The sequence below is a fragment of the Manacus candei genome, unplaced genomic scaffold (genome assembly GCF_025592945.1).
Source record: "Manacus candei isolate 608988 ecotype Guabito, Panama unplaced genomic scaffold, ASM2559294v1 h1tg000109l, whole genome shotgun sequence".
Lineage (NCBI taxonomy): Eukaryota > Metazoa > Chordata > Aves > Passeriformes > Pipridae > Manacus > Manacus candei.
The window spans coordinates 1,517,372-1,543,843 of record NW_026138157.1 but is presented as its reverse complement, the minus strand read 5'-3'; the positions used below and the strand labels follow the sequence as shown (position 1 = coordinate 1,543,843).

Below are 26,472 nucleotides of genomic sequence, written 5' to 3'. Positions count from 1 at the left end.
GGAAAAATTACTTACAGCCCCTCCATTCAGTTTTATCAAGTGTTATTTTATACAAGTCAAATGCCACAAGTTCCTCTCAAGAAACTATATATTTTGTTTTCTTATTATGGAATGTCAACCTTTAAATAATTACTATTTTATAATGCCTACAATATTTGGCAGTTATAACATGTAGTATACACAAGGGTCAAAGGATGCTTTCATAAGCAAAAAGCGCAAAATACTCTGGCAAGAGTGCTTAAAGAACAGTGAACTTAAAATCAATTATTCCTGCATAACGTAAACTGATAAAAAGCTTCACACTGCTGCAACTATAAACTAAAACTTTTCTAGATAAGAGATGAACAAGATATGATATTGAGAGATAACTAACACCACTGACTCTGTGAGCGCTCACAGCTCTAACAGAAGGATGAAATTAAGATACTTTCTCATTTCACTTCTGTGAAACTTCATTTCCACTGAGGGGGATGGGATGTTTGAATTGCTTTAGTTAAGTTCCATACTTTTCCAAATGAAAGAATATGAAACACATTGTTGATTCAGGCACTCCAAACACTATTAATACAAGTTTTCACCCAGAATTTGTATCTTTTATACACCTTAAGACTTTTGATCCAAAGCTAAGAAAGGTCATCCTAAAGCCCCATGGCAAATATAAACTGAAGTCTCTGGAAGTGTATATAAATACTTCATTCTGCTGTTGTACTGAGATTTCCAGTTGGTCAATTCCTTAAGTGGAGAAGAGCATCTTTTGAAAAAGAACAGAACAAATACCACGGAAAACAGCCCTTCCTTAAAGTTATACTGTCGGAAGGCAATCCCAACACTGACTCCATCTGCAAGTCACTATAAAGGGTTCCCACTTTTGATAGCTATAGCATTCACAAGTCTAGCTCTGAAAAGATCCAGAAACCCCTTCTAATCTTGCCAAAAGACAAACTGCCAAAATACTAATCTAAAATTCTTTAGATATCAGTGGTCACAGCCACTATAGCAAGTAATTTGGCACAGCAAGACCAGAACAACATCAAAGTATCCTGTGCTGAGCCTTCCCATCTATACTGTGTGCAGTTCAGGAATTTTGTTTCAGACTGTATCCAGCCTGGTTTCCTGGACCAAACATGCTTTGAAGCTGTTAGGAGAGTCAAACCCAGTGATTGATTCTTAGGTACTCCTTGGGCCCAAAGTGCATTTGGCGCACACCTGGAATGGAGGTTCTGGTTAGTTTCCTCCAAAAGAAACCCAGCTCATGCTTAGTAAAACCATTCTGCAGTAAGTAGGGACACTGTCTTCAAAACAGTGCCACTGCTTTGAACCAAAACCCTAACAGAGAGGTAGGCACTTACCTACTACTGTCTTGATTCTCCAGGCCTTCTATCTACTCACAAACCTCTCTGCTTAGACCTCTTTCCTGGACTAAATTTGTAGTTTTTTTCAGACCTTCCTAGGACTTAGCAAATTTTTCCAAGTCTTGCTTTTTCCTGCCAAACTCTTTGCAGTAACTTTTTTCTCAAAAGTCATATTCGAATGATACATATCAGCTAAAAAGAAACACTCAAGTTAAGTAACTGATTTCCATGCAGTATTTCCACTGCCCTAACATTCCCTTTTTTGTAACAAATGTTGTACTTATCAAGTTCAACATCCACTAGAAAGTGAACTTTTGTCTTACAAGTCAAGACTTTACTGTTTATCTGCACATTTTACTTAAAATGCTCCAGTTCCTTCAGAAGTTGTATTCACAATAATTACATCTGAACTACATGTTACCTCATTATATCATTAGATGATAGTATAGATGAAGAGGTATTCTTGAAACACTAATTTCTGTCTTAGGAGTCCACTTTTCTCAAAAGCAGTCTCTGAAGTAGCTTAAAATTATGTGGATACGAAGCTATTACTTCATGAAGCTATCACTGCACATATAAACCTCATTACTTTCTGAACCCAGTCCAGTAGGGTCCTGGAATTTCTGGTATTTCTCCAGCTTAGTTTCTGGTCGGCCTGTGACAACCCTGACTCACAACCAAACCCTACATGGAAGAGTTTGAGGTGTCCAGGGCACAGCACGCTTGGAAGGAAAGGCCTGCACGGCACACAGTCCTGCTCTCTGGGGAGACAACAGGAGATGGAGATGAGGAAGCTTATCCTTAGCCACCAGCAGCAGAAGTTGTAACCAAGTGCTAATGGGCTGAAGTAAGCCACTAATGGCAGTCTCTAAATTTCACTTTAGTGTGGCACTACTTAAAAGAAGTTTCCTGGAAGAAATCTACGGGTTTTTTTCTTCTAGAAATTCTCTAGTTAATAACCTCTCTTGCTGATAGCTATGACTTTAGTTACCTGTACTTAAATGCTGAAAGGGTTGTCTTTGAGGTTCTCCAGAAGTCTCAGGTATCCTATGCCTGCTGGAGGGGATGTGCTCACAAATGCTTTTACCAGTGGCAAGCCCTACCAGACTTGTGTAACTGATGAGACTTTCATGAAGCATATTAAGAAGTAAAGCTTCAGTCCAGGGTCCTGGGACTGGCGAGTCCTCAAAACACAAGGCGTTCCTATCATCCCCACATGATTCAACTTGCTATCCAAAAAACAGATCCAGCAGCCTTTGATCTTCAAAGATGACAGGGAGCAGTCTTTGAGGCAGCCAAATGTGTCTTTCTGCATTACCAGATTGCTACAGAGACAGGCAGATGGGTGGAGCAATCTCTGCACTCCTGCCATAGAAGCAGCCCAGTTCTGTGTTAAATTAGAGCAGCACCCAGCAGTACATATGGCAAGTGGGAGAAGAGATCCTAAATTCAGCTGTGCAGCTTCTAGGTGGGACCACCCTCTTCATAAACACATTGAAGAGACACTTGTTTTGCTACACTGAAGTCAGAATGAGCCAGTCACAGAAACGGCAGAACTGGACACTAAATAACCTGCTTCAAAGGGACCTGGCACTAGTATCTTGCTTCATCCCACATTTGGAAGTATTTTAACACATCTGTGTGAATCTTTTGTCTTTAGGATAAGTACAGGTCAACTACAGCAAGAAATCAGATGCACAAACGATGAAAGTTATATTAGTACAACTGCGAGTAAAAATCTCTTACCTCTCCAAATGCACCTCTTCCGATCACTTTTATAATTTCAAAGTCATCTCGATGGAGTTGCATTTCCTTTACCAGTTTTGTAAATGGTTTTGCTGTTTAAGAAAAAAAAAAGAAAATTCAATTATAAAGAGAAACACTGCAATCCAAAATAATCCATAAACCAAAGGTCAAAAGTACTTGTTGCATACCCAGAGCAACAGTAAATATTCAACTATTAGAACTACAGAAGGAAAAAAAAGTTATTAACACTATTTAATTAACACTTAAAAAGTTTTTAAAAAAGTTCAATGGTATGAGTGGCTCTGCCTTGCTGCTAATGAGTAATGAGTAAAGTGGTCTTTCAGAAGGATTCCCCCCCCTTTCTTTAGGGCTTTGTGAATCACTAAAGGACCACGTGAAAGGGAGATAGCTCATTCATTATTGGTAAACCCTAGAGACAATCTGTCCTACCCTTCAGCCACTAGATTAATTCTCTTCTTAAGCAGAGTGCAGCTTTACTTTTTATTATTTCAGCTAGTACCAGCTAAAGCTTTAACAGCTGACTCTCAAGAGAAAGCTGTCTCTACTCAACAGCAATGAAACCATTTCCCACAAGATCTGTGGCTAATTTAGGATTTTTACTTTGAACTATCTTTTCTGTTAAGCAACATTCACCAGATCTCAATTAGACCAAGTACTGAAGGGCTCCAGCCTAAAAGATGTCCAGCGATTAACTAACCCACACTTACTTTATTCTGTGGTCCCACTGAATTCATGACACTTCTCAAAATATTTGGTTGATAAATACTACTGCACCTGCAGCTCCATCAATTTTCTCCTCTCCAGATCACAGCATGGGGATCACTATTTAGATACAACGTTCGTTACAGTTCACTACTCTGATTACGAAGATCAAATGAATAGGGAAAAACAGTGGTGCAAGTGCAAGCCAAACTGCACAAGAGCAAGTATGCACAAGCAAAGCAGCAGCTCACTCTTCAAACTACGCACAAAAAGATCGCTGGTCTTCACTTCATCACAAACATTATTAGACTAAAAAGAATGAAGTTTTTCAACACATGTATTTTTCCCATGTGCAACTGAATAAAATATCACAGAACTACTACTTGTAATTCAGCCCAGACTCCTGTTTTACCTCACCTTACACTATGATTAAGCTAATGAGTTACAAGCCAAACAGAATTCCTACAAGAGGGGTCATTGCCTTGACAGTGTATTTTGGATGATAACACAAACAAACGTATCCTTACAACCACACAGACAGAAGTCTGAACCGGAGACTGCAGACTTCAGTATAGAGTCTAACCAAGAAAGCCTGAAAACCTCTCAGCAAAAAATCATCAGAGCTAAAAAAATGAAGAAACAGCTGTACTGAAGAATAACCATGCTGCTTCCTTGTAGTTAGGAGAGGTGTTACTGAAAAGGTTTCCTCCAGAAGTAATACCCCTTTCACTGCATGTTTCTTGTCTACCCAAAGTATGAACTTTAATGATGAGACTCTACTAGCTATTCTGCTAGACTCCCTATTTCAGCTGGACAGAAATGCCTACCACAGTCTTCCTCACCACAAGGTCATTGAGACTATCACCCCAAACCCCCAAATTGTTTATAAACACCACCTCAAACCAGTTAGAGACCTATACCAGTCCAAGCAGACACCCATACAAGTAAATACCACTGCTGATGCCTGTGATATATGTCAATTATTCTGCAAGGTTCTCTCACCTCCTTCCCACCAAACCAAGACAGACTGAGGAAGCACAACAGCAGACAAGAAATAAACATGACAGTTCCATTATTAAGTATGAGGTTGCTACTACAGAAAGGGGGTCTTTGGACTAATTTTGCAGAACATCAGCTTCTGTTATTAAAATTCAAGGAGAGGGGAAATGAAATCTAGTAATTTTATTTCTAGAGTCACTAACCCAATAATAATTTTTGTTTTAAATAAATAACAAATTTTAGCAATAGTTCTGATAAGCAAACAGAACATCAAAATCATAGAATCAGAATGGTTTAGGTTGGAAGGGACCTTGTCCCTGCCCATGGGCAGGGACACCTTCCACTAGACCAGGTTGAACACTGCCAGCAATGGAACATCCACAACTTCTCTGGGCAATAAAATAACTGGTTTAAGAATAAAAAACCCTGTTACTGTAAATTGAACACAAGCAACATTCAAAGCAGGAAGACAACCTATCAAAGTCTAAGCTGTCTTGTGCACTTAAAAAAACCCCAAACCTATATTTTTGTTGACTGGTGACAAAACATTTTGTCTACAAACTTCCTTGCTTTGAAGTGTATCTAACTTCACATCACCAACACTGGGATTCAGTTTAGAAATGCATAAAGTGGTATAAAAGCAAGTAAATTCGATTAGTTTTATATTTCAAAAGATAATAAATATTACGTATCAAGCAGAGAACATACTTTAATTTCAGTAAGCAGAAGTAGTGTCTGCAGGGAAGGGCATGAACGCCACCTTCCTAGGAATTGTACCTTGAAGAAGGAAGGATGAGCAGCCCTCATTCTCCTGACCACCATTTCAATTAAAAAACTTCAAGAGTTTTAGTTGATCTTGTTTTTTCATCTCAATTGGTCAACTGAAGTAGTGCTTTTAAAATTAATTATTTTAATATACGTAAATGAAAAAAGTATTCTCTCCTAAAAGGAAGTTACTATTTTTACAAGCCATTTGTGCACTTAACTGATGTTTGCTTTTAGTATTTAGTAGGTGTTGGTGTTTGGAAACACAGCAGCTTCAGTGGCCTCTCTCTTGGAAAGCACTAAACATGAATATTTGAATGTACAGAAATATTTTAAATTGGACAGAACTTCTCTTAAAATAGAAAAATTTGAGTCTTATAATAAAACCTAATATCCACAGAATCTCATCATCACAGAGACCACAACAAAAGTTACACATCAAGTCAGAGTTCAAAGGAGGCAACAGACCAGTAATTCATTTAAACTCATATTTACTTTATTAGCACTTGTTTACACCAGGATGTGACCTGCTGCATTTAAGCACTGGATTTCACAATTTCTATCTCTTAGTAAGTTAAATCAAAAAATATTTCCTATTTGCTTTCCTACTCTCCTCCCAGGAGGCTGCTGTTCCTCAATCCACAAATATCCAGATCAGTAGCATGCACAGAACTGGCAAAACTGAGGGAGCAGAAACTTCCACCAAAAAGTAGCAGAGACAGGCTGTGTTTGCTGTGCTTGCCAGAACAATGCCAAGTGACTTATCACTATCTAACTGGTAAAAAGCTCCAGCTTCTCCTTTTCTATATCACTATTTGATAAATAGGGAACTCGAGACAAACTTATCTCCATATACTGGAATGAATAATTACACTTTACTGATTAGTTTTGATCCTAATATTGAAGGCAGAACTTATGATTTAGAGTTGATTTAATACTTAATGAAAGTATTTCATCCTGGCAAACAGAAGCCTTAGCTGTGCTGGGGGTTTTGTTGGCAGTGATTACTGAATTTTGTTATATATACACACTGTTGTCAGGGTAACATTAGCTGAGAGTAATTGCAAGAGTTTGTTTATTCATGACTGTGAGGATGTAATCAGAATTTGGGATAGACATTCTACATGCAAATATTTGTATGCATCACTGCCTTTTCTCTCAAGCTCATTTTGCATTATTGTACTTATTCTTGTTTGGAAGAAGGGTGTTCTCCATAAGGCCAGACAACAAAAAAACCCAACAAAACCCCAAAGAACTAATTTTAAGGAGCCAAGTAATGTACGCTCTCAGGAATATAAAACAAAACAGTAACAGTCGATGTTTTGATTCATAATGGGAAGTGAAATGCCAACCTTTATTTCTTCATTGAACAGAGGGGTACATATGAAAGACATAATTTTCCACACGCAATTTCTATTCTGATCATATTCTCCTCTTCCACTGAGAGCTGGGATTAGGATATTTTATTTACACAAAAACATCAATTTGAATAATTTGAAAATACAGTTTAAAGCACAGTCACAGGTAAACAGGTTTGTGATTTAGGTTTGGGAGCTGGTGCATCTACACTGCAGTCAATCTGTATTATACCACCTGATAGAAAATATTTGAAGGCTGTTTCAGAATGACTAAAAGCTGCAGGAAATGCCAGTGGAGACGATCTGACACAGCAGACTGGGCACTCTGCACCCAGGAATGGGTGCTCACCAGCCTCTCTCAACGTCAGAAGCTTTTGCCAAATTGCCTCTCATTTCTGAAGGCAGGTCAGGGAAGGATGGTGGTATTGTCAACATCACCCTCAAAAAATAAAAAGTTAACTCTTCCCACCTAGAATGCCATTAAAAATGAGAAGTGTCAGGGTATATTTTAAATTTTTACTTTCTGTTCAGATTCTGAATCATTCAATTTATGTCCATAATTTACCATCTGGAATCACACCAGCCAGCACCTTTACATCAGTGGGCAAAAGACTACCTGCTGGGTTTATGGTAACTACTGCTTCAGTGGTGGAATTATCCAATGCCTGTAATTTGAGGACTCCTCCATATTTTGTTAGGCAGTGCAAGTTTCCAGAAATTCACAAAAATCACTCAGCTGAAGCTGCCAAATGTTCAAGAACATCTGATGTTTTGTATCATTGGCAGCTTCAAGTTTTAAATAAATGTGACAACTGCAAGCAAACAATACACAGACTCACAATTCAAGTTGAAAGGGACTAGCTGGTCTCTAATCCAACCTCCTGCTCAAATCACTGTCAATACTGCTTTCAGACCAGGTTACTCAGAGTTCTGCCTGGTCAGGTTTCAAAAACTTCCAAGGGTGGAGACTCCATGGGCTCTTGGAGAACCCTGCTCATATACTGGACTGCCTTACACCAGGTAGTTTCACAGTTCGGAACCAATCCTGTAAGTGATTTGAGGTTTAAGTCGTTACATATCATGATAACAACACCGAGGTAGATCTACCCTGAAGGTACGTCCAAACCGTCTGGTCAGACAGAAATTCATCTGCCACCACAGTCCCTTTATCTACTCATCCCCTTTACAAAACATTGTGGTAGGCAACTATGTGAACTGCAAAAGATTAACGTCAGGGAAACAAGAAAATGACGCAGATAACTGTCTGTGGAGCCACATTCCCATCAGGCAGATACAATATTTTATTTAAGATGTTTTCTTTGGAGAAAGAACATGAAAGAGCAGCAAGTTTTACCATTTCTCTCAACCATCCCTCTTCACTTACATTCTAGAAATCAAGTAACTTGTTTGCCCTCTGTGCACTCTTTTCAAAGAAACAGCATTCCTATGATATTGCTACTAAAACAGAAGGCTGGCAGGTTTAACAAGTTAGTGCTTGTATACACATCTTGGAAGATACCCACACCCAGGTAGCCCCAACCTGCTCACTAGGGTGATAAATACCTGTTACAACCCACACTTCAGTTTTAAAGAAGTACAATCGCCTTGCTACCCATTTGTGAAATTTTCCCTGTATTTTAAAAATGTACATTTTTTTATTCTTCCATCTTTTGCTGACTTCAGTTTTAATTTTTCCAAACACAGACCCTTGCCTCCCTTTTCCTGTGCTGCCTGTTTCCTCTTACTGTCAACCCGAGTGAAAGCTTTCTTCCAATCTGGTTTCCTAAGGAAATAAGGTGATCTGGCAGCCAGCACACACCAAGCTGCAAAGCATCCATGGTCATGCAGGGACAGGGAAGCAATATAACATAGAAGAGAGAAGAAAGGAAGAGTGTAGCAGAAAAGGGAAGGTAGTACAGTGGGAAGGGCAGGGGGTTATTCCACTGAACCTAGTAAAGGAGGTAGATACAAATTCTACAGGGTTCAAACTTCACCAAAATTCTGCTGTTTACAAGCCAAAGGTGACACATTCTGTGTTCTCTGACACCTTTTCTGCTTGCCCTCCCTCCTGTTTTTATGACATACATACACACACTTCCATTACTCTGTCTGCCTCTTGCTCAATGATCCGATTCTTCGTCATTCATCAACATCCATTAGACCAGTGCAGTGGTGCAAGACTTTGGTAATCACTACAATGACACAAACTCCACAACCTGGCTACCTCTTGCAAAGTGCCTACAGCCCTTGCAGAACAGCCTCCTGATACGACACTGCTTCACACACTGTTAGAGTCCTCTTTATTGCCCGAGCAAGGGGCCATCCAGTTTTACAGTGCCTGGATACTCAGTATTTCCAAATTTTAAGATGTTCTAACAGCATTTATCGGAACTAAAATGACAGTAGAAACAGACATTAACACAACAGCAAGAAAGTCTGAGTCTTCTTAAGGTTGATTTTTAAAGATAGTAAGTAGTAGCTAATTATTAAATATCATATTTTTCTTTATTTGGTACCCAAATACTTAAAAAACACTCAAGCTCTTCTGAAGAACTACTGCACAGAGGTATCCATTTGCAGCCATGATTATGGATTTGTTTATTTTATAAAAGCTTTCTGGCATATGTGAAAGAGTGTTTGACCACTTTCAATCAGATACCTTGCTGACACTTAACAGAACTATGAACTGGGACAAGATTTGGATTAGATAATTACACGCAACCCCCTCAAAAATTTCAAAGGATAAAAAGATAATTAGTTTTAGGCATAAACCAAGACTGAGCGCTCATAGCTTCCGCATTTTGCTCTGTAAGTGGCTTTATCAATTACAGAAGACCTGACTGTGGTATTTAGAATTTGTACACTAGTCTGTGATAACTGCATGAAAAATTTATCACCAAGCTAAAGGGTAATGGCACTGGGAAACGCTTTGAAGAAAAATATTGAGTAGTAGTTCTGATGTTGATCCTATTAGTGCTGCTAAATTTGCCGGCAGAAGAGCAAGGCATTTACCTTGAAACATCATCTGTGTTCACTGTTACTCTTTTTGTGTGGCAAGCCCCAAGTGCAAGAGCCATACAGAAGGACTCAATCAGCAGCAACATGCCAGCTCGCTGATGAATGTTACCACAAACACTTAATAGCTGGCTATCTGCCTGACTAGCCCATTCACTGCTTTTCATGCTCACAATGAAAGGACACCAAAGATAATATGCAAGGTTTGAACAGACTAGAGGAGAGGAACACACAGATGGTTCCCAATAGCCCAAGTGAAAAACATGTTGCCAGTTTAATCAAAGCCACCCCATGTGTCTTTGAGAACTAAACAGTAACAGCGTTCTAGCAGGTGAGAGGAAGTAAGTGCTGGCTTATATACCCAAAAAAACCAACAAATGACTATTTGCTGTACTCATATATATGCAAGACCTTAGTTTACCAAAAGAAAAATAATGGTCAGGTAAAATAAAAACAACATGTCAATCAGACCTAAAGGTAATGGCATATCCCAATGCTACAAGGGATGCAAGTACAAGGAGAAGAACCTTAGATCAAACAGAGGGCAAAGCTCAGCAACCAATTTCTCAGCTTACTGTTGTGTTACTGTCATGGAATGATCCAAATTTAGGGAAGTATAACTTGGTCTCTAGAAACAATTCAGGCAGGATTTGTATTTTTATTTTTCCCCTTCCAAACATTGGAGTTGATCTTGGAAGATGGAACTATTAGTACTAAGATTGAAGAAAAACGTGACTGTGAATAGTGTTTTGTTTGGGAAAGCCAGAAGTGACTTACTATCCACACAAACCCGGTGAAGCTTCACAACATGTAACATTTCAGATACAGCAGGAAAAAAAGACTGAACAGTAAACAAGAAAACCTGCACCTTTGGAAGTGCTCATCAGGGCATTTCAGAAAACATTCAGCAGCTTGAAATGAAGTTCTAGCCCAACTTTCATGGGAGAATGAAAAAAGCTCCCAGAGAAATTATGTTCCTCACTGTACTTTGTAGTCCAGTTTTTCGTACCTCTTTCAAACTTCTCACATTTGTTTGGGAGAGGGAAAGCCAATATGCCTCTCTAACCTTTCCCTAGGGTTTCCAGCTCCTTCAGCAGACTATGCACCAACCATGGATTCACGGGTGGTTCATCAGCCTCTTCAGCCTTAGAGCCTTCACTGACTAACCTACCGAGCAGAAGCCCCGCCTCTGCAAGTTGTCACTCTCTGAAGAGACTGAAACAAATGTATCTTGCTTCTACTCAAATTTGGTAAGATTTACAAAGGTGGTACTTTCCTTCCTCCTAAGCCTTGCTAAAAAATGCAAAGAAAAGATTACTATTCCATAATAAAGAAACTTTTCCACTCTTATATAACTGCTGATACCCAACGCCTTCATAGGCTTCATCTTCAGTCCTTTTATTTTCCTCAAAAAGATCATACCCAGCCCAGAAGACACATGTACATCAAGTCCTATACAGGCTCTTTTGAATTATACATTTTCCTTGGAACAGTCTGACATTCCAGACATCTCAGACAACTGAATAGGGAGCTACATGACCACTTTAATTCATAAAGGAAATTAATTCTGCTACTGAAAGAGCTTCTCCTTTTCCTTCCCACCACATTCCACTCTATTGTTTGGATCAACATTAGCATTCATGTGTACGTCAAACCAGGAAACATTTCCAGGTGAAAGCTGACTTGTCTGTCCCATTCCATCCCATCCCACCAAACCATTGACCCAGTGGGACTCAGATACAGCTATAACGTTGGCACCCCAGTCCAAGGCAGGGAGAAGGACAAGACTGGAGAAGGGCAAAATGGCTTTTGGAATTGATGTGAATCTGGTCTGGACTGCAGTGAGCGTGGAAGTGCTACGCCAGAGCCTGTTTCTAGTCAATCTGTACCAAATTAGCACAGGATCTTCCAAGATACATGTCAAAACACTGTAAGAAATAGATATGACACACCACAGAATGCAATCTCTGTTTAGTATAGCTTTATTCATGCCTCAGTTTTTCTGTACTCCCAGTTCAGGGCCAGATTTTGCAGGTGTTGGAGAGGCCATTTAAGCCATAGCAAATGGTAATTGCATATTGAAGCACATCAGTAATGGAAAAATTGTTTCAGGGTTTTACATGAATCGCTAGTTCCAAACAGTAAAATTTCAATGATTCCATTTCTTTTATTCCATAACAACATTGTAAATATTGCTAAAATCCACTTATTTTACTGCATGATGAATAATCTTAAAAACATGGTTAATTATTTTTTTGTAGAATAGTTTGAGAATTATGACTGCTCAGAAAAAGAACTTTGATACATCACTTACTTTTCAGATGGTTTCAAAGCACAGATTAAGAAAATCTCAAATTTGAGCTCACCCAAATTTCAACGACATAGGATGAAACTAAATTTCATCAGACCTAGCACCTCTTGCACACCCTGCTAAGAAATAAAATAACTCCAATCTGATGACCACACTGTGCTGATATAAGCTTACATGCACTTACATTAATTAAGCCACCACTTACATCATCAATGTATGAGCAAAGTTCTAGTTCCTGACTGCACGCTTTATTTCACTTCAGAAGTAAAACTTAGCAAAAAAGTAGCATCAATTACTTACAGCGAATGCACATCTTTTTTTCTCCAGATATATACAAGATATTCTCTCAAGTTACTATAAACTTAATGCATGCATAATGTAACAGAACGATTAATACTTTACACTAGTGCTGTATCTACCACATGCCAACTCCTTTATTTTAGAGGTTAGAGGTTTCTATGAAGTTCTTCTAGCCAAAGCACCCTACACAAATGCACTTAAGAGTGACAGGAATGAAATCCACATAATGAGGTGTCCCTTTTAATGACGCAACCATAGTGGATTGTTGCAACCAGAGGGGCAGTTCTGGAGATCGCTCTCTTCCTTGTATCAGTTCCAACAAATCCAACTGGTCTCACCTCACTGACCTGATTCTACTCACTAAATCAGCAGGATCCTGAGACACACAACACAACTATCATCCTGTAATTTAACAAACTGAATCATCATCGCTGAAGGGTCGTGAGAGGCTGCTGTGCCAGCACAAGCAAGAAGGGTAAAGGAGTGCAGCTGTTCTTCAGAGGTCACTGTCCCAAGTGGCACAGGGTGTGATGAACTGCCCACACATCAGCCTTTGCTGGCGTCCAGTTGCTGCAGAGGTGGCCTGCCTTGGTGCTAACACCCATGGAAAGCTGGATCAGGGAGCAGAGACAAACAACAATTACCTTTTTCCTGATGCTTCAGTTCCCAACCATATCAACACCACAAACTAGGAAACATAAGACTAAGGATCAGCTTACAGTGCTACAGAACTGCACCTGATTTTTATTTTTTTGATGGCTCAAGGCTGCAACACTACACATATAAACACCCTGAGCTGTTTTTCAATTTCAAGAGTTCAAGCAGCAGCAGCAGCTACTGTAAGTACAGGTGTGGCACATCTTTCTCTTCACTTCCTTCTAAATGGCAGTGTACAGGAGGACATTTTCTCAGACATTACTCATCCTGTTTCAAAAGTTGCCTGGAGCTTGAGATCTAATTAAAAGGTCACTGAAAGTCATATTTTTGCCATAGGAAAAGGCCACGAAGACATGCGACAACAATTACTGTAACCAGGCATTAGAATATTTGGAGTAGCTCAAGTTACTCCGAAGGAGTGAACAGGGAGATTGCCTTTAATCCTGCAGAGAATACTTACAAGTCCCATGTTAAGATTTGCTACACATTATAGTGGATGGCTCAGAGTGGCTTTTTTATTATTATAAATACTCTCACTCAGTTCCCTCTCCAGACCAGGAAATCTAGAGCCAAGGCCATTCTGTCTCAGTCTACTAATTCCAATATCAGCAGCTGGGAGCAAGGAAGTGGAAGACCATTTACAGCAGCACTGTCTTCATGGACTCCAGGTGCTAAAGGTCACTACCAGCAAAACTCAGGGCAAACATTAGGAGCATGGTAAGCCACCTGTAACAGCAAAATCACTGGGGTCTGGGTCATTCAGAAGGTAAGCGCATCTCCAGAGGGCATGTCAGGATGTTTCTGAACACTTACTGCTCAGACAGGATGTAAAAAGTGTAAAAAGGAAAGAGAAATACATCTCTCAGCCTTCCAAGATGTGATGAAAACTTTATCCAGATAAGGCAACGTGCTTCTAATTTCACTTTGCAGCTTTTCCCTAATGTCTGACACTGACATAGCATATTTCACAATTTGTCTATATCCATCCCCAGGCTTTTCATATACTACAGTTAAAATTTAAAATGGGTAAGGAAGGTCTAAATTTTTACCAGGTGGAGGAAGGGGAGAATCTACCGGAAAACTTGGCCTTAGATACAGATTTCTAAAAATGGAGTCAAATTGTATGGTACATGGATCATTAGCTGTACAGAATTTTTTATAAGTAGTAATGGCTCAAAAAAACCCACCCTCAAATAAAAAATTCCCAAAATGTCATTATTAGGAAATAAATCAAGAAGCCTGCAGAATACTGTTTTAGAATATTGCCCATTCCAGCTATCAGTTTGCTAGCATCAACTAATTAGTCTGAAGTTTCAGACTGACCAAGATCATAACGCCTGCTATTACATAAAGAAAAAAAAGCCATTTAAATCTTGCCTGGAACCAGGGTTTGGTTTTTTAACACACATTGAATAGCCCTGAAAGAAAACATTTTGGATAAATGATAATTTAGAATATTAGATACATGACAGTTTACACATGTTTGAATTTTTAAACTGTCCTTTAAATCAAAAAGTCATCCTTAGGGAAGTCAAATCCTGGAACAGTTAGGAGTGAATTTTTAAAATCTAACTGATTTACAGCATGACTAAACAGCTTTAACATCACATATATATGCAAACCATACGGAACAAGAATCTAAAAATAGAACACCATGCCTTTTCCTAGAGACATTTCCAAGTCTCCAAGCATTATAAATTCAGTTTCCTCTAGTACAGGCAGGATGAAGTTCTTCCTTCTTCTCTCCCCCTCATTCCACATTTTTATCATGCTTTCCTATCCAAATTTTTGCTAATTTATGTACAGTACACTGAATAAGCTCTTTCCCCTTATCTCAGTATTTTGTGTATCAAAGAACAGTTTTGGTTTTGATTTTGTTTAGCATTTATAGCCTGTCTTTTCCTAACATCTTTGCTGTGATATCTTTTAAATTCTTAAATCCAGTTTCTGGATCATGATTTTAGAAAAGCTCTCAACAGACTGCCAGCCCACATGATGTGCTGTTTAATGGACATGCTTCTAGGCATTCCCAAACCTCCTGTAGGCTCCCGGACGCTTGTATCCACCCCACTAACATTCCAATGCAGAACATACCTCCCATTACTGCACACTCCAGCATGATCAGCAGCAGTCCAAGATCCCTGGGTTCTATCTTCTCCCTCCTTCTTGCCTCGTATTCTTAAAGCCAGTAACAAACAAAACTCTGTTCAATCACTACCCTCACAGTTGTAGATATCACATCTCACCTTTATGTCTTGCTCCTCAGTTTTTCAAGGTAGGCATATCAAGTGAGGATCATCCCAACAAGTTTTTATATCAGATGAAGTATCAGATAGAACATTCTGCTTTTAAGCTTGTCATTTTAAACACAACTTTACTTAAATTTAGGTGTAAGATTATCCACATGCCATCTGTGTTTAATAAGCACCACATCCATAATCCTTTTGCCCTAAGATTTATTTCCACACATTTAGGCGGACAGTTCCTTTTCTTTACTCATCTACAGCCCATCTAGACAGGTGTGTTGATTTCAAAACAGAAAGTCAATTACCAGGGCATTTAGAACAAGCTTGTAGTACCCTGGCAATCTCAAATCTTCATCTGTACCTCAGGCTCCATTCTCTTGGCTTCCAACCTTTTTCTTTACTCATACTTGGAAATAACAACCAAACATTTGGAAGCTCCAATGCAACACCAGGGTGAGCAGCTGCATGCCAGTACAGATGCAGCTGGAAAACCCTACCAGCATAGATGTGCTTTTACAGCTTTTCATTTCCAGAGTACAAACCAGTGAAGATGCATTAACTTCCTCCCACAAATCTTTTGACATAGTACTTGGCCTCTGAGGAGACCATGAGAAGAAGAGGTGACCACAAGCAGAAGAATGAGGAATTTCAGTCAATCCTCAAAATACTTTAACCTACTTCAATGCAACTGGAAACTCTGCAAAGTAGTATAGACATTGAGTCAGTATTTACAAAGAGGAAAGCCAAATAGTTGTCTTTCTATCTCCTTATGCATCATTGTAGCTATACCCCACTCCCTTCTTCTTCCCCACATAGAATTTAATATTTTCCTTTACTAATTTGTCTCCAGTGTCATCTAAGTAAACCTTGGCTACTTTGCCCATTCTCTGATTCTTTTAGCTCTTAAGTAATATTTTCCAATTGCATCGACTCACTTTAAAAAAAAACCCCAAACACTCAGTCCCAAACCACAGTTTATAAAGACTGTCAAACTTTTCATCCTTGATAATGTAGTTCAGACAAGTTAGTTTCTTTTTTGATGCTAGCTGAGGCTATGTAATCCTTTTCTTCCATAAACTTTGGGATTCTCTAACGGAAAAGTCTGGAAGAGATGTAATCTTTAATTTTTTGCTTTACTTTATAATCCCTTAAGATAATATATATGCCACTCAGGTAATCTTTTTTTTTTTTTTTAAATATCATGAAAAGGCTGCTCAGGACTGCTTGATAAATAACTTATCATTCCACCTTTGGGTTGCCACTGCGAATCTAGCAAGGACATGAACATTACCAAAAATGTTTTTAATCTCTTGGTAGTTTCATGGTCTTTGAAGTAACACACAAGTTTCAATCTGGTTCATATGGGCAGGTACACACACAACACAAGTTTGTGGCAATTGTCTGCAAGACAGAGATACCATGCAGCACAGAGGGGAAAGAAGGTTGTGCTTATAAACTTGCATTTTTGTTGATCAAATTGTCTGTAAAGGAGTTTAAGTCTTGAAGACTATTCTTCTGGCAACTGTCCTAATGTTTATACCTTAACAGCAACAAAATTTCACTTTTATAATAATTTCAGGAAGCTTAACTCTTGTTTCCTATGTAATTTGAATTTTAAAACCAAGTCCATAGCAGCATCATTAAAAAAAAATAATCCAGGACCATAAAAATCTTTAAAAAGAAGTAGCAGGAACAGTCATGTGTTAAACTATTCCACTTTATTATTTGCATGAGCAGCAAGTGTCACTTTGTCACTGTTTCTATTACTGTGCTCAGATTGCACCAGTAGTTACTCTTACACAGGAACAAAAATGCACCTAATTATTCTAAGAAATTTTACAATAGCAGAGTAGCTTGTGCAACTGCTGGCAAAAATTCGCTCCTGACTGATTGTTCCGCTGCATTTTAAAGGAAGGAAAGAAGCCAGAAGCATTCACAACTATATTATATGAAACCAAAATTTAAGAAATTATTCTTTACTGAAGATCCACTCTATGAGAGAGGCATTTTCAAAGAACCAAGAAGTCAACCCGAAGTCTCATCTTTCTTACATGAGCATATTTGAATAGATCAAAACACCCAAGTCTAGTAAGAATCTTTATCTCACACGAAAAGTTTTTTTTGAGTGCCATCAGTTCCATTGCTCCTTCAAAATCTTCCTTTACAGACATTTTAGTAAATAAACTCAACTTAGAAGTTTCCTTAAAGTACAAGAACTTCTAGAAGCTAAGATGTCTAAAGATATCTGGCCTGACCAATGTTTGTAGTATATTGATCAATATTTAGGACTTTAAATTATCTCTTTCCCACTCCTTTCTAATTCATGTACCTGCTTCATTTTTATTCCAAGACTACAAGTTTTAAATCAAGTACTATGACTCCTCAACAATCTATTTCTGGATAAGTGTTAAAAGATTACAAGCTGACAGTGTTGATTTCCTCTTCCACAAATTGTTATGCACACCTACAATTATTTCCCTGCCAATTAATTTTTTTAAAACACAAAAGTGATAAGTAGCAGTCTCCACCCAAGTCTCTCAGAAAATGGAGAGGACAGGTTCTTAAGTGTTATATGGGACATGAAGGGGGAGGAAGAGATGAGGGCAAGGAGATTGAAGTAAGAAGTAGGTCTTGCCCATGCCTTCCTCTTGCAGAAAGATAATCCATTATCTTTCACCAGCTGTCACCCATTTCAGAGCTCCCCACAGAGCTCTGAAGGTAAATTACTGGAGCACATTTTCCAGTAAAGTCTCTGTATTATTTATTCTGTAGCTATCAAGCATACACTTAAAGAAAGAGCTATCATTACTGATGTGCTAAATGACATATTACAGCCATTGACACAAAAGGTCATTGCTGCAATGTGTGCACAAGCGTGTATTGCTTTTTTAAAGACATCACTGCAAAGTGCCTTCTCTAAATACAAATAGGAAATGAGAAGTGAAGAGTCTGAACTAAATGAAAGAGGAAATTAAGGACATGAGAGGAGGAGAATGATATTTCTCAGTAGTTTTAACCAGCAAGACTCAGTCCAAAAAAGGAAGTTATTGCCATTATTTTACTATCTGCTTTTTCTTCCAAGGTACCTGCAAGTGTGCATGTACCAGAGCATCTGAAACAACTACAGAACACTTTGAAAAAAGTTTCTTCTGAAAAACTAACACACATTATAAACTGCTCACAGACACAGTCCTTGCCCCAGAAGGGCAGTGGACCATTACATTATATAGTACTGTCAATTAATGCCTTCATGACATAGCTGACAGTATATGTTCTCTGAGAAGGATGTCTACCAGACTTCTAGGTATTTAGGAATGTAAGAATTTTGAAGAATCTTATTATTTTCCAAGCAGTTTGCTGGAAGCAACACACTCAAAGACATAAATTCATTGTATGGAAAGTCGAATGGCACTTAGGATACCCTACAGGCACGACACACCACTAATAAAGGATTTAGTTCTTGGGTTTTGCCTCATTTATACATTGCTATCCTCATCACTGATAGCACTTCCTGTGCTGTTTTCCATATATCAATATGATTTTGAAACACTGAATTTGTTGTGCACTTTGCTTGGCTCACTGTGCTATCATCAGTAAAGAACATCAGCATTAAAACCATGTCGCAAGTCCAACTTCATGTAGGTCATAAAGCTCTTATTCTACAGAGGAAGTAAGAAACCCCAGCTACTATCTCCCATTAAATCTTTAGAACTATGAGGAAGATTTGGTTCACCCTGTTGTTAGCAACTGCTTAGCCAGACTCCTTATAATGTCAGATAGAAGGATATTAGGAACTCTACTAAACAGAGATCCCTTTGGGATATGAGAACATATATCTAGAAGAACAGCTAAACCTGTATTTTTCATAAAGGATGATTCAGGCTCGCAGTCATGCAGGGATTTCAGGCTCTTCTGACACCTCCATGGAATAATGCTTTAAAATACTTCAACTGCTATCAAGGCCAACAACCAGACATAAGGAAACCACACTTGAGAAAAAGCACTAGACATAAAACATAGGTTCAAAGTTCTTAAAACCTGCTCTGGCAATTCTCTGCTAGGAACAAGGAAACTGGTGCTTTCTTTAAATACATGGCAGAACAACATGAAAAAAATTTAGTTTCCCTTCATTTACAAGCCCAGTTACAAGTTTGTCAATACTTACATTCAGAGTGTGGTAACCACCGAAGATTATCAAAAATTAATAGTAAAGGTACACAAGCTGTGTGAACTTCTTTATCTACTACAAGAAGAAGATTCTATTTCACATATTTCTTTCCATTTTGAGAAGTATGAAGAACAACTGTTTTCTATTAGAGCAGCCATGATGTAAAATGCATTTGTGAACACAGGAAAAAATATTATACTGAACCACACAGTAAATTTAGGTTGGCAGGGACCTCTGGAGATCGGAGTCCACCCTCCTACTCAAAGCTGAGATAACATCAAAATTCAATCTGGTGACACAAGGCCTGTCCAGATGATGTTTATCCCTTAAGATGGAGAGACTATCACCTTTCTGGTAGACTCTTCCAATGCCAGACCACCCTCATGAGGAGTACTTTATGTCCGCCTGACTATTTGAATAGTCAGAATCCTCCTTGCCATAGCCTGTGTCCACTGTATCTCCTTTTTGGCAGTGCACCCAGGAAGCATTTGACTGTGTGTCCTCCCTAACCACACATCTGGCAGTTGAGGACCATGATCAGCCCCCCTTCTCCAGGCTGACCAGCCTCAGATATCTCAGGCCTTTCTTGCATATCTTGTACTTCAGGCCTCCAACCACATCAGTGGTTTACTGCCAAACTCTCTTCAGTTCCCCAGTGGTTTTTCTGGACTGGGAAGCCCAGAAGTAGACAAAGTACCCCAGAAATGGCTTCAGAAGTGCTGCAAAGAGACAAATAACCACTTCCCTCAGCCTGCTGGCTACAGTCTCACAGATGGAGCCCTCTACACAGGCAGCTTCTGTTTCTACAATGGTGCACCACTGACTTGTCCAACTAATTGTTTACCAGGATTCTCAAATCTTTTTCTGCAAGGCTGTTTTCTAGTTGGTCATTCCCCAGCTTTTACAGCAAGACTTCACACTTGTCATGCTGAACTCCTTGAGGTTTCACAGTGTGAAGGAAGCATAATGCTGGTATGCAAAAGGTGAAGGACAGAATGTAAGGTCTACTACCCACAAGAATAGGAAGGTTATACTTAGACAACCTATAGATTCAATTCTTTCGTGATCAACCAAGGTACTTCTGCTCCTGGTCTGAGCCACTCAAATCCATGCATACCTTTAATGTTGAGGAAAATTACTGAAAGCCCTTTCCTAAGGGCAGTAAAAGCTTCTCCATCATCGAAGTTTAATTTTTTTATTTAAACTTCTCCCCCTTCCCACCTTCTCAAAATGTTGAGTCTTTTATCTTTACAATTCACATCAGACAGAGTCAACTTCAGGATTCACAAGGATTGATTATTTCTAGCCATGGATGTAGACCTGCCTGGGTCAAGCCTGACTAGTATAGTCCTGTTCATAGAGCACTAAATCCAATCCAGTAAATCCTGCTGGCTCACAATATCACAAACACAGCGATAACCACAGTTCAGTTGCCTTAATAACCAGTAAATATTTCTAAGGGCAAGATAAAGACAGTGCATGGGCCTGATACAGCCTCCAGTTAGGCATCCCCACTGTATGTTGTCCTGTGTTATCTGGAGTATCAGGCCAGCAGGACCACAGTTTAAAAACAACTGTGTGTATATTGTCATTATTCCCAACTTAAATATAAACTGTTCAGGAAACCAAAGGGTGAACTTACTGGTAATGGAAATCTTCAGTTACATAACAGAGTAATTTAACACAGTCAAACTTAACTCCTCTCAGCAGCAATATGTTGCCACATGACTAAGGCATATTACTACAACTAGTTAAAGCTGGTCTGGAAAGAAAATGTTTGTGCTTCTTCCCTGTGACACAACTAATCTGCAACTTCTCAGAAAGTCTGCTCTGAAAGATGAAGCATTGTGAGTTTAAGAAAAATACCATATTACCCTTAAAAGGCAGAAAGGTTAAATACCACAAACTCCAGCCTTCTCTCTGCACTATAACCCAACATGTAGCAATTACCAGCCCCATTAGGACATTTAGATCACTTTTAGCCTCTCGTACATGTAAAACTTTTCTTCTCACAGCCTCCTGTAGGAAGTCACATAGGGTGAGGTTCTGAATCATAATAATGTAGTTTCCTTTAGGGTGAGTAACTTGAGAGCATTGCAAGACAACAAAGCCACCCTAAAAGGAACCACTGATAGCAAGAGCACAGCGAGATCTCCTCCTTTGCTTAAAGAACATACTAACTAAAAAGAAAGAAAATGTGGCCAGATATTACATGGCCATTTCTCACAGACATAATGCAAATGCTCAGACACAGAAACCTAATTTTAAAATTTTAATTTATTAATATCATTAACATTAATAATATGATATATATAATATTATTATTTTAAAATTTAAATCTTTAATTTAAAATTTTCAATAGAAGCTTCTTACTTAAGTACACCTATAGGTATAGGAAAAACACATTTGCTACTCTCCTTTGGACCCAGAGTCCAAGAACGGACAGAAGCCTGCAGAACAAAGCCTGCAGTGCCTGCACACTGGGCATCCATCTCTCAGGGTTAACAAGAGACAAGGAGGGCCCAGACATGCAGCCATTATACACAGAAATGGGGGTGGAAGGAACTACACAGGATGACCTAACTAATCCTATCAGAAGAAAGAGCTAAATTTAAAGACTAAACATGCATCTTAAAAAGCAAACCTTTGGGAGCATATTTCAAAATGATATAATAGGATCTTCATGCCTGAAGTCACCCTCCTGCTGTTTCTACTCTGCCTTAATTACAGTAAAATAGAGAGACACTCAGAACACTCACAGCTTTCCTCATTGATAATCCAAGTCACACGGGCAGCAGTAAAGCCAGCAGCAACACAGAAAAGATCCATGAAGAAGCCAACTTTTGAGGAAGGATACGCAAAATGAAGATCATAGAAGTGATGTAACTGCAGCAGAAATCCAAAGGTGTGCAAGGCAATGAAAACATCCCCATCCACCCCCAAAGTACACACGGATCTCTTGAAGAGGCAGAGGGGGAACCAGGGACAGAAGAATTCCTCAAGAGTGGGAAAAAGGTTTCAGATGCCTCACCATTACTACTATGCAATTACTAGAAAACTTGTCCTTCCTCAGATGAGGACAGAGATTTCATCTATCCAGGGAAGGCACACAGTTTAACTCTTAGGCTAAGGGACCATTACTAACAGGGCAATCATAATGTACAACAACCCCCCCCCATATTTCTGTAGTGGTTGCTATGTTTTGGGTAAAATTATACGACCTATAAAAAGAATGAATCCACAACCCGTGAACTACATAGTCCCAAATAAAAGTACAATATTGCCAGAAAAACAGTGGTTTAAGACTTCTTTAAGACCAACTTTCACATATCTACCTGAGTTTAAAACATGTGTCATCTTACTTGTTATCTTTCACCTAACTGTTTAATGACAATTAGAATAATATAACCCAGGTTTAAAATGAATTAAAATCCAGACAGAATTTTGTACAGACTTTTCTAAAACCCTAAGCATGCACATCTTGCTAAACTGGCACAAGCACATTTCAAGTAGGACTTCACAAAGTTTATCCACGTTTATTTTTATGTTGGAAAACAATTATAAATGGTGAAAAGAATTTGGAATTTGTGCTGCTTCTGATCTTTTCTCTTCTTGGCCTTTTGTAGAAAGGCAGCTATACGTATTCAGCCCTCAATGGCACTGCACTTAAGCAAATTAAGAACTATATCTCAGCCTTTATTAATGCACATCTGGTTAATAAATTCCATTAATTTTCAATGATTCAGTACTTGGTGAAGACACCCCACCAGTTTGTAAAGCTCGGATTCTCTTATAGAGGTCTCAGGTTGGGTGTCCAAAGATACTAATCACATTTGAAGCTTTAGGCCATGGTTAAGTAATAACAGGTTTCAGTGTTAAGACCCTGATTACATGAATGATAGAAATTAAGATCTCAGGCACTTCAGGATGCCTAAGGCCTCAGCTGGAAATGATGGATGCACACACTTAATCTGAATGCACTCTAAGTATATCTACAGACATGATTACTGAGGCCTATGCAAAATCAGGGCTTAAGAAAACAGTGTGTAGTTTCCTATTGAAGAAAGCTACATTCATTATAGTGAACAAGATCTTTATAAATGAAAGCTTGCATTCTGGCAATCTGCATACGCCGATGAGAAAAATAGGGTGGAAGATTTTAGTGTTAGGAGAGAGCTGAAATGAGCAGATCACAGTGAACCACAGAGCAAACGACAAAAATCCTTAGAAGTGGAGAAGCTTTTTAAAATTAAATCTCTTTTCTTAAAAAAAAATAAATAAATTAAAAAATAAAAACCATCACAAAACCTAGAGCTTCGCTGAGAGCATATTATTGAGCACGATACAAGCCCTTTGGTAACTACATCGAGAATACACTGGAATTCTCAAGTGTACCTTATGAAAGACCTAGGAAATTAATCTCAGCTCTGTTTAAGGCATTATCATAGGCAACAATACAGCAAAAAGCTTTAACAAGCCACTTCTATTTTTCTAAAAGGTTGGTTTATGGTCCATCATCCTACTAATCTTTTCAGACTTGGGTAATAAAAAAGATGAACGTATAAAACTTTTCCTAATCCTATTCTGTTAACAGCTCAGATAAATTTGCAATTGTTAAGGTAAGTATTATAATTCTTCCTTTTTGTAATACCCATCTAAAACTAGCCGGCATTAATTGCTTCAAATTACACGCAAAGGATAAAATATAATTTTTATAAATACAAAGAACCTGTAGTTTAACGTTCCCAACTAATCTCAACTACAGATCAACATTTTTAAAATCTGAAACATTAATATAGAACCATAAAGTAAAAGCAACTTGCTAAAAATAGCTAACGAAACAAGTCTCCTCAGTTCCTAATTCACCCAGTTAAAATCATTTGTTCTAGTAGGTGTGGAAGAAACTGACTCACTCCCACACGTGAACTGTTCGCAAAAACAGGTTAGTTCAACTTAATTTGATTTAAAAAGTTCATTGTACTGGATCTGTTGGCTAAACTGACTTCCAAGACATTTCATTGGTAATGCAAACCTCTGCCAACCACGAAAATTTTAAGAATGTAAATTAAGTAAATTTTTTCGCAAAATATCATATCTTAATATATGTGAAAAATCAATATGAAAATAAGAGTGAAACAAGTCAGAAAAATCATTAGATTTATGGATGCTTATGAAACCTTATTTCTGCATTCTATACCTTAGCATGTACCATCACTGAGAAACTCCTAGCTGCACACATTTTTTCCTACATGAAGACAAATTTATCCATGACTTACTTATCCTCTTCTGAGTTTTCATAGATAAACAAAATTAAAATGCAAAATATAGATCACAGCCTTTAACATAGCACACAATTCCTCAAGCCCTCACTAAAGACCTGTGCTATTTATTAGTACCTTTATCCACAGAAAAGTGATACTGACTTCCTTCTATGGGACAAAAGACAAGCTTCACCCAGGAGTCTGTCACTTTAACAGCACATGCCTATGGATCACTCATCTTCCAGACCACATTACTTTCCCACTACTAAAACATGACTGCACCATTCAGTACAATGTTTTACTGCATAAAGTTTTACAGAAAAAGTCATTAAAAGATATTGCCTCATTCTAAAAATAACAGATTAAAACAAATGTCCTCTAAAGAGTCCATCATCACACAGCAGCAGGGTTTGAACTTCATGCCCTCAGGTCATTAGCCCAGCCTACAATTCTGTCAAAGATGACATGGCATCTTGGGCTACTTCAACATGAATTAATGCTAACATACGTTTTTTAAAAGAACAAAACCAGTTTAAAGCAGAGAACTCGGGGAACTTGGATTTGGCGGCCATGCTCACACTAAGACTTCATTAGCAAAGGTGATCCAAGCTATGGTGTGCCATATCTGACCACAGGAAAGCCTTCAGGAACAGGTAAGGGTTCCAGCTGCATCCACACTGTACAAAGAAACTGCAGTGATCACCACCACTCGCCTTCCCAGAACCTCTGAAAGGCACCTGTACCTGTACACTGCCCTGGTGGGCCCTCAATCCATACCCTCCTGCTGTTGGCTCCAGTATAAGAGATAATAACAGGCTTTGCTGGATAGAGGATGGAAGTAGAGGAAATTTAGCCAAAATCTGAAATTCAGTTGTCTTGTTCATCAGCTGTCTTCATTATCTAACCACAGTCGTTTCACACTCGTGCCCAACAGGCTTATCACTCACTGCACAGCTTTTGCCTGCACAGAGAAGGACATTATACAAACTGGCAGAGCCTGAGGTCCCTTCCTGGCTTTTTATGTGTATTTCTGTAATCAGGAGATGGGGTAGGAGTGCCAAAGGGAAAGAAGAGAGGAATTTAAGCCCTCAAGTCAAGAGATATAACATGTTATCAAGTGACAGTTTTTCCTGGTGTAACCCTGAAAGGCCAAAAAAAAAGATCCTCATAAGCAATGCTCAAAGTCCAACAACTCTAAGATCATCTCAAAAATACTTAAGGATAGTTTCTGTCTCCTGTATCAGCAGCACACTCCCTCACACATCATGCCCCTGCCCTTACCTACCACTTTGTCTAGTACATCAGTAACTGTGGCAGTCAGAGGACCCTGTAGCTCGTTCTGAAGATGCTCTAATGCAGGCTGGGAAGATCTTTTCTCAAGTCCTCATCTACACTTCTAAACACAACTTCTTTTAGGTCGAGAGCAAGCTCTACACTATTCTGACAGAAAGGCCACCCTGCAAGATTCTCCCTTCCCTCATTAGGTATTCTTTTATTTGAAAGGTTAAGGTGCCTCTTTAAGAAGAACTGGAAGGAAGAGAAAGAAGGGCAGCAAATCAACTTGCAAAGTT

At 38.7% G+C, this 26,472-nt stretch overlaps 1 protein-coding gene across 5 annotated transcripts in view; it reads right to left on the bottom strand.

Moving 5' to 3' along the window:
* Positions 1-26,472, bottom strand: part of CDC42BPB (CDC42 binding protein kinase beta) — a 93,177-nt gene that overhangs the window by 61,736 nt on the left and 4,969 nt on the right. For all 5 annotated transcript variants that reach the window (XR_007900144.1, XM_051769473.1, XM_051769470.1 and 2 more), the window contains exon 2: positions 3,099-3,190. Coding sequence is in view for 4 of the 5 variants with exons in the window: in XM_051769473.1 (XP_051625433.1) it covers positions 3,099-3,190 (92 nt within the window). In the remaining variant the exon portion in view is untranslated. The remainder of the gene's footprint in view (positions 1-3,098; positions 3,191-26,472) is intronic.